Genomic DNA, 12,252 nt, shown 5'->3' on the forward strand with positions numbered 1-12,252 from the left:
GGATTTAAATAGCCCTGGTGTATAGTATTGCTGAACAAATGTTTATTTCTGTTTCTTTTTCTTCTTTTCTTTTTTCACAGAAACAAAATATTGTTGCCTCAAACATCCAAAGCAGAAGAGAGATGGAGGACTGTAGAGTCGTACAGGTTTATACAACCAAGTTTTGTTAAAAAAAACAAAAAACTTTCATTCTCAGCAAGGAGTAAATAACTTACAACGTTTATAGCAACCAACAAGTCACAGCTTTGCTGGTTCGAAAACGATACTGTGACTGTCATAAAGTCAAATAAACTTTACATAGACGTACAGTAGACACCTGGACCAAGAGTTTACAGGTGGTGGTAGTATCATGGTATGGGGAAATAATGGCAAGTTAAAATGACCTAATGACTTTAACCCATTAATATGTGGGATGTGCTTCAATGTTAGAACCAATGTTAGCTATTTCTGATAATCAATATTAAAATATCCATCCAGATTTTCCCCCCAGATGTTTCTTGGTGCTTAATAAGCTCCATCTTTCAGCAAAATAATAAACGAGCTGATGACTTGTTATGTATAATTTTAACTGTGATGATCCCAGAAAATACAAAATAAATTCAAAATGTTAAATAACAATGTTCTGTTTTATTATTCTTCTGCCCCAGAAAAAAGGATATAGATATGTATTTATATATATATATATATATATATATATATATATATATTAAAACACTCCAACCAGAACAGCAAAGGTCACTTTTTGGTGATTCTGACAGTTTCCCTGCAATGTTTACACAGTAAAGAGTTCCTCTGAGCTACTGTTTACAATAAAAGCATTAAAGTGATCAATAGGTTTGCATAAAAAAGATATAATCTTGAATTCAGAGTTAAGGCACAGTCATAAAACATAATTCAACAGAGAAGAATTCACTTAGAAGGTTTAATAAATGTAGTACTTAAGCTAAAAACATTTTTGGTTCGACTTTGTTTTCCAGGATGTGAGTGAGGCACAGATTCCTCCACAGGCCCTTTTAACACGTTTCCGTTCACCTGAACTTCCTGTAGGTATGAAAGCGAGAGGATTTCCCAGCGGCGCCTTCTTTAATATTCAATGATGTTAATATAGGACGACAAAGAAAGAGAACCTGAGAGTCACACGCCTCGAAAAGCCTTTGTCTAACAACAGATTAGACGAGTAAGGTGTCAGGATTCTCCGTTATGTAGGATTTAGGTGTCAGGAAGCTGGCAAAGTAGAAAAAAGGCTGAGCTGCACGATCCCTCACTGTCCTATTTTACTGAAAATAAATATGCATGTTGATTCCAAAAGTGTTCATTTAATACCAGAAGTCAATCTAAAGGTTAATGCGACAAAAGCAGCTAAGTGTTGAACTGGTTTTATCTTTTAGTTTCCTGTTGTATATCACTGCCAAGCTGAAGTTTAGAGCAAATGCTCTATCTATCCCTGTTATCACTTCTTCTTTTATTGCTTTTCACAACAAGCAGAGAAAAACGCCCAATTCCTTCATTCTGAAACTCTGCTAAAACGTTATGTTAGAGCATGCAGGAAGTAAGAAGCAACGCTTGGGCTTGAGCTGAAATTTTGTCACTTTTCTCTCTTAAAAATGTCTGAAAGTTTTTTTTACTAATTAGGACATTGCCATCTTTGTGCTATGATTGTTTTCTTCTTTTAAGTCAGTGAATCATAATGGCTGACATTTACTGCTATCTAATTCCGCTCTTCAGCTGTTTGAAGGTAATACTTTGTAGTTAAATGTCAAAGCTTTCTGTCTGTGCTTTTTATAGTTCATTGCAAAATAAAGTGAGATGTTTACAGTCCACCTCAACCAAGTCATGCTTTAAAGAAGAGCCACTAAATAAGGCTCATAAACGGCGTGGGTTTTAATAATCACCGCCATCATGTCACCCTTTCATCTGCAGTTTGATCTTATTAGGCCTGCTTTTAACCAATTTATTCTGTATTTACACGCAGCTACAAACAGAAGAGAGAACGCCCCACAATAAAAGTGATCACACTGCGCATTTCTGCGGCAGCCTGTAATTTCGAGCCGTGGCCTTCCACTCCTTCAGCTGTGGCACGCAGACAGGAAAACGGCGCGTCAAAAGTTGTTCTTGCTTCAGCCGTGAGCAACATCTGGGCGAGCGTGCGCGCATCCAGCTGCGCTCACAGCCTGTGGAAGGTGGAGGGCACAGACTGCGCACACAACTGGAGGAGTCTCTTACTGAGGATGACAACCGCGCAGATCAGAGCCGCACCGCTCGCGATGGCGGAGACCACGACGGCCAGGATCAGGGACGTGGACAGCTGGCTCTGGGGGGCCGGGTCGGGTGGGGCTGCAGAAAAAAAAGGAGACGGCCTTGTTTTGTTCGCTTTTCGATGACCTTTTGAAGGAAAAAGGCGGTGTTGCGAGCGAGACGTACCCACAGAGCTGATGCACGTGACGTTGTCTCCGGCCAGGTATTCGTCGTTGTTACAGAGACAGAGGATGAGGTGAGTGTCTTCGTCCCGCTTGCAGCTGTGCTCCTGACAGTGGCTGCAGTTCAGCTGCACCTTGATCTCACACTCGCCGTGACCCTCCATGGCTGGAAGGTACAAAATAAACACATCAGCAGGACATTTTCGAGGTCCACATGTGTGGTTAATGAGCTGCAAAATGGGTCACATGTGGCAGACGTCCCCAACCTTTTCATGTAGCAGACCAGCTTATTGATAACTTTCATCTAATGTGCAGTCATGGTTAACATTAGCTTACAGGACATGATCATATTAAAAAAAAAGATTCTTATCAGGTCTTAAAATAAGTACATACAGATTTAACAAAAAAAAACAACTCAGCAATGTGTCAATATTTGCCAAACCCTGGGTCCAAATTTAGAAGCACTGTGTGAAAAACAGAGACCATGGTTCAGTAATTTCACCTTTAGCAGTAATTCTTTCCTAATGAACCTATTTTAACAGCATTTTTAAAGAAAGTTTGATCCATTTTGACGATTTTATGCTAATCTCCCTTCAGCTCCTGGTGCAACATTCAACTTTGGGCCTTTTCATCCCCTTGAATCTTGTGTTTTGGCTTTAGTTCTGTTAAATAAGAAAAACATGCAAAATATTTCACATGCTCTTGTTTCTCTGTTGTTGTATTTACTGATTTGAACACCTAGTAAGGACCAGACGAAACCTCAAATCTAAAACTCTTAGAATTTAGGCAATCGTCACAAAGACCGGACAAAAAATAATCATAAAGTAAGAAACAAAATCTAAACAATATTTTTCTCATATTGATGGTTATAATGTATCTATAAACTCAAAAATTGTGAGCAAAAATTGACTCAAGCTTCCATGTCATTTAGGTGGATTCAGCAGAATGTTTACATTGAGTGTGGACCCACATTTCAGAATTGCATAATCAATATATCTGAAAAATTACTAGAGTAAACTCCTTCAAACTGCACCATTTGATGTAGTTTAGAACACCTTTTTTGACTTTGCAAACAGTGCCTTTTCTTTATAATAATTTAGATCATTTTTAGATTAAGTTAAATTTAAAAGATCAGAGTTTAAAAATTGGTATATAATATGAAACATCACAAATGGAGCCAAGTGTATATTCCATTTCTCCTCATATCAAAGTTTTCTCCAAACCACAGTGCAAAGATGGTTGCAATAATTCCATTTTTTTCTATTTTAAAGCATGTTTTTTACCCAAGTTGATGACAGCTGCTTGTGTTTACGTTGGATATGGAAAGATTTACAGAAAATCTTTAAATCTGACATGTTCGTGCCATCTGGAGTTTCTGGAGTTTCTGGAGGCTGCCGTGTTTCATCGAATGGTTTTCCTGAAGGACTCTTGCATCATGTTGCATTTATGCATCAGCTTGGCCTAAAACTTAACCATAATGCTCAAATAAAAAGCAAAAAAAAGCCATTAATGATTAATTTTTTTATGTTTATGTTCTGAGTGCAAACAGAGATGTGAGAAATTACTGACAGATGGAGAAACGCTGCTTGTTTTGGCCGTTTTAGGATCAGATTTTGTAGAAATCTTTACGTCGTTAGGATGTTAATATGTTTACAATGCTTGTAAAAAAGATTTAACTGTGATGCTTTAAAAATACCATGGCTGGGCATTCACCCACAAAGCCATTATAAAAGTTAAACTCAAAATTCAAAGTAAAACAAAGCTTTATTGTTTCATTCGACACACTTCTAGGGGAGGAGGTAAATGAGGCCTGAAAAAACTAATCTTTAAACTAAAAACAAGAAGGGAATTAAACCACATGACAAACAAACATGCTGGCGATCAAATTAAATCATCATGAGCTTATCTTTTTTTTTTTTTTTTTTCTTTCTGTGAATCTGTTTTATGTTTCGGGTCCATTCATTGCGTTCGAGAATGATGACTGAGCAGCGCCGAACGAAACAACAGAGGAGTCTTTCACATCAAAATGGTGGCCCCCACCGTCGGCGCCGAAGGCAACGAGCCGCACGAGGCCGTCAATTAACCGAGAAACTTCCTGTTCCTCATGCTGAAGTAATGAGAATCAGATGGCCGGCAGTTTCAGCAGGATAAATAATAATAAAAAAAACAACAACAACAACCACTCCTTACATTCAGGCATGTTTGCCTCAGTGTTCACACAGATGCAGAAGAATTTGTGTGCAGACAGAATTAGAGGTTGCTTTTTTTTAAAAAAAGATTATTTAAAGTCGAATTAGGGCTTTTTTTTTTCGTTTTGAGGGCTGGAAATAGTTCGAAACTTATTGCTGTGTAAATGCTCCCATCTCCTGAATGAGGTGAGCGTTTTGATATATGGATGGCTAAAATAGCACAAATGCAAAAAATAGTCAGATTTAAATCAGGAAACAAGGGTGTGAACGCAGAATCAGCATTCTCACTCTCAGAAATTATATGTACGTCCACAGCTGACTTATGGAGTCATTATGATTTAAGATGAGGAAACAAAACGACACACCAAGAGGCAGGCCCCTTCAATGTTTCTTCAGGAACTTTTCTAGTCTCCATGCAGTCAAATTCTCCATTTTATTTCATTTCTCCTTTTTCACTGCACCAACTTCTTAGCCCTCTCTTCTTACTTTCTATTATTCACTGTTTAAGTTGAATTCAAGAGCTTCCCTAATGCTTCTCTAGTGCTACTTCTTGCTTCCAGGCTGCATTAGTCATTTGGTTAAATCCACAACAGAAAGGCAGTAAGGCTTCATTCAGTGGAGAGTCATACAAACACTGAATTATTTAAATAAATAAAAATCACCTCTGGAGCTCTCACCTGCTGCACCTAATTTAATTGGTCATAAGTGTTCCTTCGCCATTCCATTTTAGTCTTTTTTTGACTATCTTTCTAAAAATACCGTCACGGGGATGCAGAGTGTCAGTCCGGGTCTCACCTGCCAGAGGATGTAAGAAAACTTCTCCCATCGGATGGATGAACGAAACCCCATTCTGCCCGTCGGCTGTGATCTCATCTGTCAGCACTGCATCTCCTCCTGTTCAAAGAAGAAGGTCTAGTTTAAGAAAGGAAGCTCTCTCTCTCTCTTTTTTCTGTTTTTTTAAGACAAAGTTGCACACCTTTTTGTCCTCAGTGGGTATTATATGACAACCACCATTGTGTGGACTCCAGGGGGAACTTTTCCTATTCAGTATCTTATTTCAGAATTGTTGCTTAGATGATGCTGCTGCATATTGGAAAATTTTGTATGAAAATGATTTGAACCAAACAATATTTTCTTTGCTGAGTTAATTGATGTGATTACCGTCAAGCTTTGCAGACAGGTAAATAATACACGAATGTGACCATGACAGTAATTTTATTTCTCATTTTATGTCTACTCTTTTGATTAGAAGTCTGTTCGAAATGTTAATAAAATAACAAATCATTATTTGCAGTACGCCTGTAAAAGATGAGGGTTGCCGAGAGAACAAAGCACATAGAAATTAAGCCTTGAATTACAGCTAATAGATTATGCTCACCTCTGTATCCTCCTCCTCCACCTCCAGCCGTGCAGGCACCACCTCCACCTCCAAATCCTCCAAAGGTTGGCCATCGGAGCTTAGCCAGAGCCAGAGAGCACGAAGACCCCCCCACCGCACCCTCCACCACAGATCTGCCAGCGCTCAGATGAAGACTGGGACTGTCGCTCCATCCACCGCCCCCACCTTATGAAAAACAAAATGTTTGAGACATTTAACAGGAATAAAAACACGAGTCTTTGACCTGCAGGATTTCACGGATGCTGCTGTACAAAAACTAAAGCTCCACACAAATATTGGTCCTTTTAAATAAAAGTATCAATGTGAAGTGAAACCCAAGGCTTCAGGCTTTAAAGGTCCTCAAAGAGCCTGGTGATAAATAACATAATCTTTGATTCTTTTCATTTCAAAGAGTCTTCGTGAACTGGGGAACGGGAAGCATCATCGATGATAGGACCCCATCCCTCCTGTCATTTTGAAGTTCACTGTTTGTCCAGTTGTGCTGGCACAAGTCAGTCCCAGCTGCTGACTCCTGATTAGGCAGCAGAGGCAATCAGTGAAAGGCAGCTTTTTGTCAAGTTAACCCTTAAATACCAGCTTCTCCTCATTGTATTATAGCACTTATTGATACGGGTCCCGAAAGTCACGATTTTCCAACAGAGGAGGTCTGTCCCGTTCAGACTGTGGTTGAAAAAGTCTTACAGCAGCCAGACTACAGAATACAGGGCATTTATCTATCCTCCAGTTTTCACCCCCTTATTGTAGGTTTACAAACCGTAAGAAGGTCAAGACTTGCTAAACTGTTGCCTTTTATTGAATTTAAAGCCAGATTTGTAAATTTACAGCAGTGCGGGGGCTTTAGGAAGTCAACACGTGGATTTACCCAAGCAGAGCTGCTAATGACACTTTATTGACTTGAGAGAAATGATTCTTGACTAGACATGACAGGAAGTTACTTTTTTATACACACACACACACACACATATATATATATATATATATATATATATATAAGGCCTGATGAGAAATCATGTTTCAGTACCTGCAGCACCAGTTTGACCATTGGTACCAGTGGCTGTGGCGCTGTTTTCAAACTGCTCCAGAGGCATAGGGATCAGACTGGACTCTGGGTCCTCCAGGTAGCCATTTCCTCCTCCACCGGCTGCAATCAGCAAAGGAACCAGCTCGCCGTCCTCCATCTGGCAAATGACCAAATTATTAAATACTAAACTGAGCACAAATGCAAACATTTGCTTCAGAGGAGGGTCAACTTCTACTACGTCTAGGGGAACTATGTGAAATCCTTTTGGACACCTTAAAGACGTAGGTGGCTCCTCCACCTCCACCTCCTCCACCGGCCCACTCTGCACCGGTCTCGGACCTGTGGCTGTCCTCGATCACAGACGACTCTCCCAGGCAGATTCTCTGGGTGAGCGGATTTCTCTGGTGTAAGAGTTTAAGAGGAGAAATATAAAACAAAACCACAAGTCCAGCAGAGAAGACAAATCTATCTAGGTCACTCTCTAGTCCCTCCAGAGTGTGGTGAGAGACGCCCCCACTGGGACGTTTCTCACATCAGCCACACTTAGCCTGCTCACCCCGGGGCACGCATCTTCTCCCTGGTGGCCCACCAAGATATAAAGCATTTCTCCTTTCTCCAGAGGAAAAACTGCAGATATAAACACTCCGTAGTTGCGTTTGTTGTGGTTTTTGGCTCCTTTTCCTCCTGCAGCTCCATATGCTGAGATGCTGAGGGAGACCAGTGAAATGCGAGGAAATTAAACTTTATGACAGAAAGAAATTGGCTCACGCTCCACAGTGCATCACAGCAAGGCAGGCAGATGGAAACACACAGACAGTCATTTCTAGTTCCCTAATACTTTCGACGTGAACACGTTTAAAGGACATAATGACGTCGATAATGAGCTCAGTTATGTGTGATTTGACCTGAGTGATTCAACATCTTGTAAAACATTAAAGACTCGGAACATTTTGTGATGCATCATCGTATGCTGTGACTGTGATGAGCGGCTCTGCAAAAAAACAGTGCTTCGCTGTTTGATCTGACAGGGAAACAGCTCGTTACATTTAAAATTACGAAGCAGATGGAAAGTTAGATTAATGAAAGCAACAAGCCAGAGTTTGTGAATCAGAAAAGACACCTGGACACATGTGATTGTTAATCATTTAAAGGTAGAATTAAATCTTTTATTTGAAGAATTAGACTTTTACAACATCTATTTGTTCTAATATGCATTCTTAACTCTCCCTTCCTGGTGGTTTTACACCCATTTACACCTCAAAACATGTGACTAAAACATCCCACATGTTGGCCAAGTTCGTAAACAACTCACGGGTAATTAAATCCCAATCTGGTCAACAGAACAGGTGAGTGTAGCTCCCCACCTTTTAGTTCAAACTGAACAAACCTTTTGGATGCGAAGGGAAACATCTTCAACAATCAGGAAAGAAGGCCCTGCTGCCTCGGGTCAATTTACTTAAAATGCGAGTGTTTAGGATTGTCACGGCCTGGATGGCAGTCAGATTATATGCAATTAAAGAAAATCAAAAGCATCTTTACCCTCCCCCTGCAGTGATTGACAAACAAAGATCACTTCAAAAACAGGAAGTGCATCAGGCTGCAAGGCCACAGCGTAACCACAAGCGCTTCGAAACTGTTCATCTGCAGCTTGCAAAGGACCACAAGGCTGAACGCTTGGAAAGTGTTTCGAAAACAGAAAAAGAAATACCGTCATTTCAAAATCATAACTTCATGATATTTGTTGTCTTTTGGGGTTTTTATGACTAAACCAGTGGTGTATCAGAGAGTACTTTGAATTTTTTGTGACTTTTATAAATCATTTTGGCATCTGAAACCCAATCACATAAATTTAAATCCCAAATAGTGCCAACTACTTTCCAAAGGGGCAAACTTTGAATGTTTTGGCAATGTTTTCAGCTGTGGACTGGAAATTAGAACGAGAAAGCAGCCGTGTATGTAACAGTAATCAAAGACATCCAGTAATCACGGATGAAAACATCTTAAACTTCTCCTTTATCACTTACAGATATCTGTTAGTAGCCGGCACCTTCCATATTTGGACTCCTTTAAGCGGGCCTTCCTTCCCCACGGTAACGCTGACATTTTTGTTCCGGTAGGTGCTGTCACACTGGGCTTGGGTCGGGCCCTGGGGGCCGCTGGCACCGCACGAGTTAAACCACCACGTCATCAGAGAAACGTCTATGAACACCGACACGTACATAGAAGAAAAAAAAAAAAAGACTAATTCTAGAAATGATGGAAAACTCCGTTTAACGTTGAGGACTAAAAAGGTGCAGACTGTGTGAGGTCGCATTAACCAACAGGTGTGAATGTAAAATGGATTCAAAGCTTTCATTAGGAGCTGAAGCATCACTACAGCTGTACGTTCCGAAGATGACATGTGTGCAAGGTGAACCTTTGGTATGTGAGGTGACTGCTGGATCTACCTGTGATTGAAGGTTCTGGGAGCGGGTTCATAAACTCCAAGTTGTCCATTTGCAGCAGAGAGTTGGGATCTGAGACAGTGGGGGGAAAAAGAAAAGAGAAATACTGAGCTGGAATTGCCTCTTTCTCTCTGACTGATTTATGTTAAAAAATGAAGTGACTTCATTGAAGGGAATTAAATAAATTGAAAAAGACTTCTTAAGAATAGAAACAAGGCAACATAAACAGGTTTCCCTTTGTCGTCATCTTCGGTCTTTGCATGCGAACACAGGATTTTGTCCATTTATTGGTGGTAAATTTTAAGTGCTGATCTTTGCCAAGCTCTTCCCTTAAAACCAATTTGGTGTCTTTAAATGTGATTAAGCATCAGGAGTCTTGATGGTCCAAACCTCACAAGCCTGTCCAACATGAACCCAGATCCCAGAACAGAGTGAGGCCAAACCTGTAAGTGCACACCTGATTTGAGGTTACATCTAGTCATGATTAGGCGATCAGAACAACAAAATGACTCAAGATATATTTCAAGTGTCAGCTGGAAAACATTCTAGTCTTCCCAAATTGGAGCTGACCCAAAGCCAAACACTGATGTGCCTCCCTGGAAGCTTTAAGCAGCTTCTCTCATGAATCATGCACAAACAAAAACAGACCTCTCACATCTGTACATCTAGTATACAGTAAAAGGAGGTTGGTGAAATCCCTCCCACAGGACTGTGAGAATTAAAACCCAAAGCGCTACAGCGCAGACCGAGGAATCCTGGCACATACTGTTGTCATACTGCGGTACAACGGTTTGCAGCAAATCATTTAGCCGTGGTTAGCCAGATGTCGGAGCCAATCATTAAAACGAGGCATCAAGCAAATGACAGAAGACTGCTGCAGCAAGTCGGCTCGCGAGTTTGATTTTGGAAAGTGCATTTTAAAAGCACAGTGGGGCTGACCTTCAAGAAGCTCTTTTATGTTTGGGCTTTACACAATCAGTCAGGGATGCATGTCGCAGCGTACCTGCGTTGAAGCACGCCGCTCCGATGGCGATGTTATCGAGAGCGAGGTCAGCCGTGGAGCCTCGTCCCCACGTGGCCTTTACGTTCACGTGAAACCTGGAGCAAAGCAGAAATGAAGCAGGGACTTGGAAATTTCTCTACACGGGAACACAACAAGTGTTCGTTTCCAAAAAAAAAGGCAATAAAACTGCTAAAATAAAAACACAAAATCCTTACAGAGCATAAAAAATAATGGGACATACATTTTGTTAACAGAAACATGCTGTTACTTGTACTGAATTCAGACACTTGCAGGAAATGACCATAAAAGGGAATATAAAACACTGTGCATCACTGAAAAATGACTAAAACCAAAATGTTCCAAACCACAAGTCTGAAATTTTAATTTGTGCGGCATTTAACAAAAAACAAATGCACCAGAAAAATCCATAGAGCATTCATTATGTTTCAAATAGTCTTTCTGGTTTGGGGTTTTCAGCGTTTTCTCAATAACATGTTTAATCTCTGTGGTTTCTGGATTAGGTCTTGTCAGATTTATATAAAATTCATGGTTCTTTGCTTTGGATTTGATGAATCTTTGTTTGATTCCCGGTTTATTTTAGACCCTCCTATTGAGACGGACTCTAATTTGGGGACCTAAGAAGGATAAATTTCACCAATGCAATTAAAACAGGTTAAAAGTAGACCAAGGGCACCTCATTAACTAGCTATCACAGTCCTTTTAAACAAATGTGCATCATTAATAAGTTGTTATTTTGGTAACAAAACATCACTACAACACAGGTTTTCATTGTTTCCATTCTTGTATCGGTTGTCCAATTAGTAGCTGTTATTTTGGCTTCAATCGGCTCATTGTTGGCTATTACCTAATTACATAATTACACAATTCTAATAAATTAACTGTAATCTGATTTCTGCAGTGTATTAAAGTGGTACTAGGATTTCTTTTATACACAGAAAAACACCTGATTATCTAACTTTTTTAGGTGGTATTTCATGTTTTTGGTCTTTCCAGTTACAAACCCATGATGAAGGCCTCTCAGGTCCAGTGCGACTGCCTCCCAGTCGTCCGTCCCCTGACCGCGTCTCTCCCAGACCAGAAGTGTGGCGTTGGTCCCGTTTTCCTCTATCGCCACTTGCAACGAACCGTTTAAACTTCCATGGAGGTACAGAGAGAAACGCATCTGCACGAACACCAAAGGCAGGAAAAGCAAGGGTTTTGGCAAGATTTTTTATTAAACATTTAACACTGACAGACCCACGAAATGAAGAAACACACAAAAGCTTTCATTAGGTGATTAAATTGTTGTATTTTGAAGAGCAGCTGACCTGGCAGGCAGTGGTAGAAACCGGATGAGGGAAAGAAGAGCTCTGAATGGACGCCTCTTGAAGAGTATTATTCTCTTTAACTTGCAGGAACAAGAAGTGTCCTGAGAACGAACAGCGAATGTGACACAATAGAACATTTAGCAGGCTGTTTGATTTGTATTTTAATATTATCCCCATTTTAGCCATAACTTGCATTTTTACAGCTAAACACAAATCAAACACTAAATAACAACAACTATAAAACAGCTTCATATGAGAATTATCTCATTTGGCACTTTCATTATTAGTTACAGATAAAAAAAGACTCCAATAAATCTACGTTTTCGAAAAGGAAATGAGGTAATTTTTCCATCTGAAACACGATCACTCACTATAATACTAGAAGGAGATAAACCAGCAGAACGGTAATAAAATCAGGTTGTAAATCATAGTCTGAGCGCACACAAACACG

At 40.1% G+C, this 12,252-nt stretch overlaps 1 protein-coding gene across 2 annotated transcripts in view; it reads right to left on the minus strand.

Moving 5' to 3' along the window:
* The window catches only part of ltk (leukocyte receptor tyrosine kinase), a 43,615-nt gene that overhangs the window by 8,217 nt on the left and 23,146 nt on the right, over nucleotides 1-12,252 (minus strand). The window contains exons 8-19 of one of the 2 annotated variants that reach the window (XM_017418519.3): nucleotides 11,802-11,902; nucleotides 11,496-11,656; nucleotides 10,474-10,568; nucleotides 9,474-9,542; nucleotides 9,051-9,225; nucleotides 7,583-7,733; nucleotides 7,299-7,427; nucleotides 7,027-7,183; nucleotides 5,985-6,170; nucleotides 5,402-5,500; nucleotides 2,422-2,583; nucleotides 2,224-2,334 (exon numbers count right to left, since the gene is read on the minus strand). In XM_017418519.3, coding sequence (XP_017274008.1) covers nucleotides 2,224-2,334; nucleotides 2,422-2,583; nucleotides 5,402-5,500; nucleotides 5,985-6,170; nucleotides 7,027-7,183; nucleotides 7,299-7,427; nucleotides 7,583-7,733; nucleotides 9,051-9,225; nucleotides 9,474-9,542; nucleotides 10,474-10,568; nucleotides 11,496-11,656; nucleotides 11,802-11,902 — 1,596 coding nt within the window. Of the gene's footprint in view, nucleotides 1-2,223; nucleotides 2,584-5,401; nucleotides 5,501-5,984; nucleotides 6,171-7,026; nucleotides 7,184-7,298; nucleotides 7,428-7,582; nucleotides 7,734-9,050; nucleotides 9,226-9,473; nucleotides 9,543-10,473; nucleotides 10,569-11,495; nucleotides 11,657-11,801; nucleotides 11,903-12,252 lie in introns of both variants that reach the window. The other variant, XM_017418511.3, reaches the window with a different exon arrangement.

The sequence above is a fragment of the Kryptolebias marmoratus genome, linkage group LG10 (assembly GCF_001649575.2).
Source record: "Kryptolebias marmoratus isolate JLee-2015 linkage group LG10, ASM164957v2, whole genome shotgun sequence".
NCBI classification, from domain to species: Eukaryota; Metazoa; Chordata; class Actinopteri; order Cyprinodontiformes; family Rivulidae; genus Kryptolebias; species Kryptolebias marmoratus.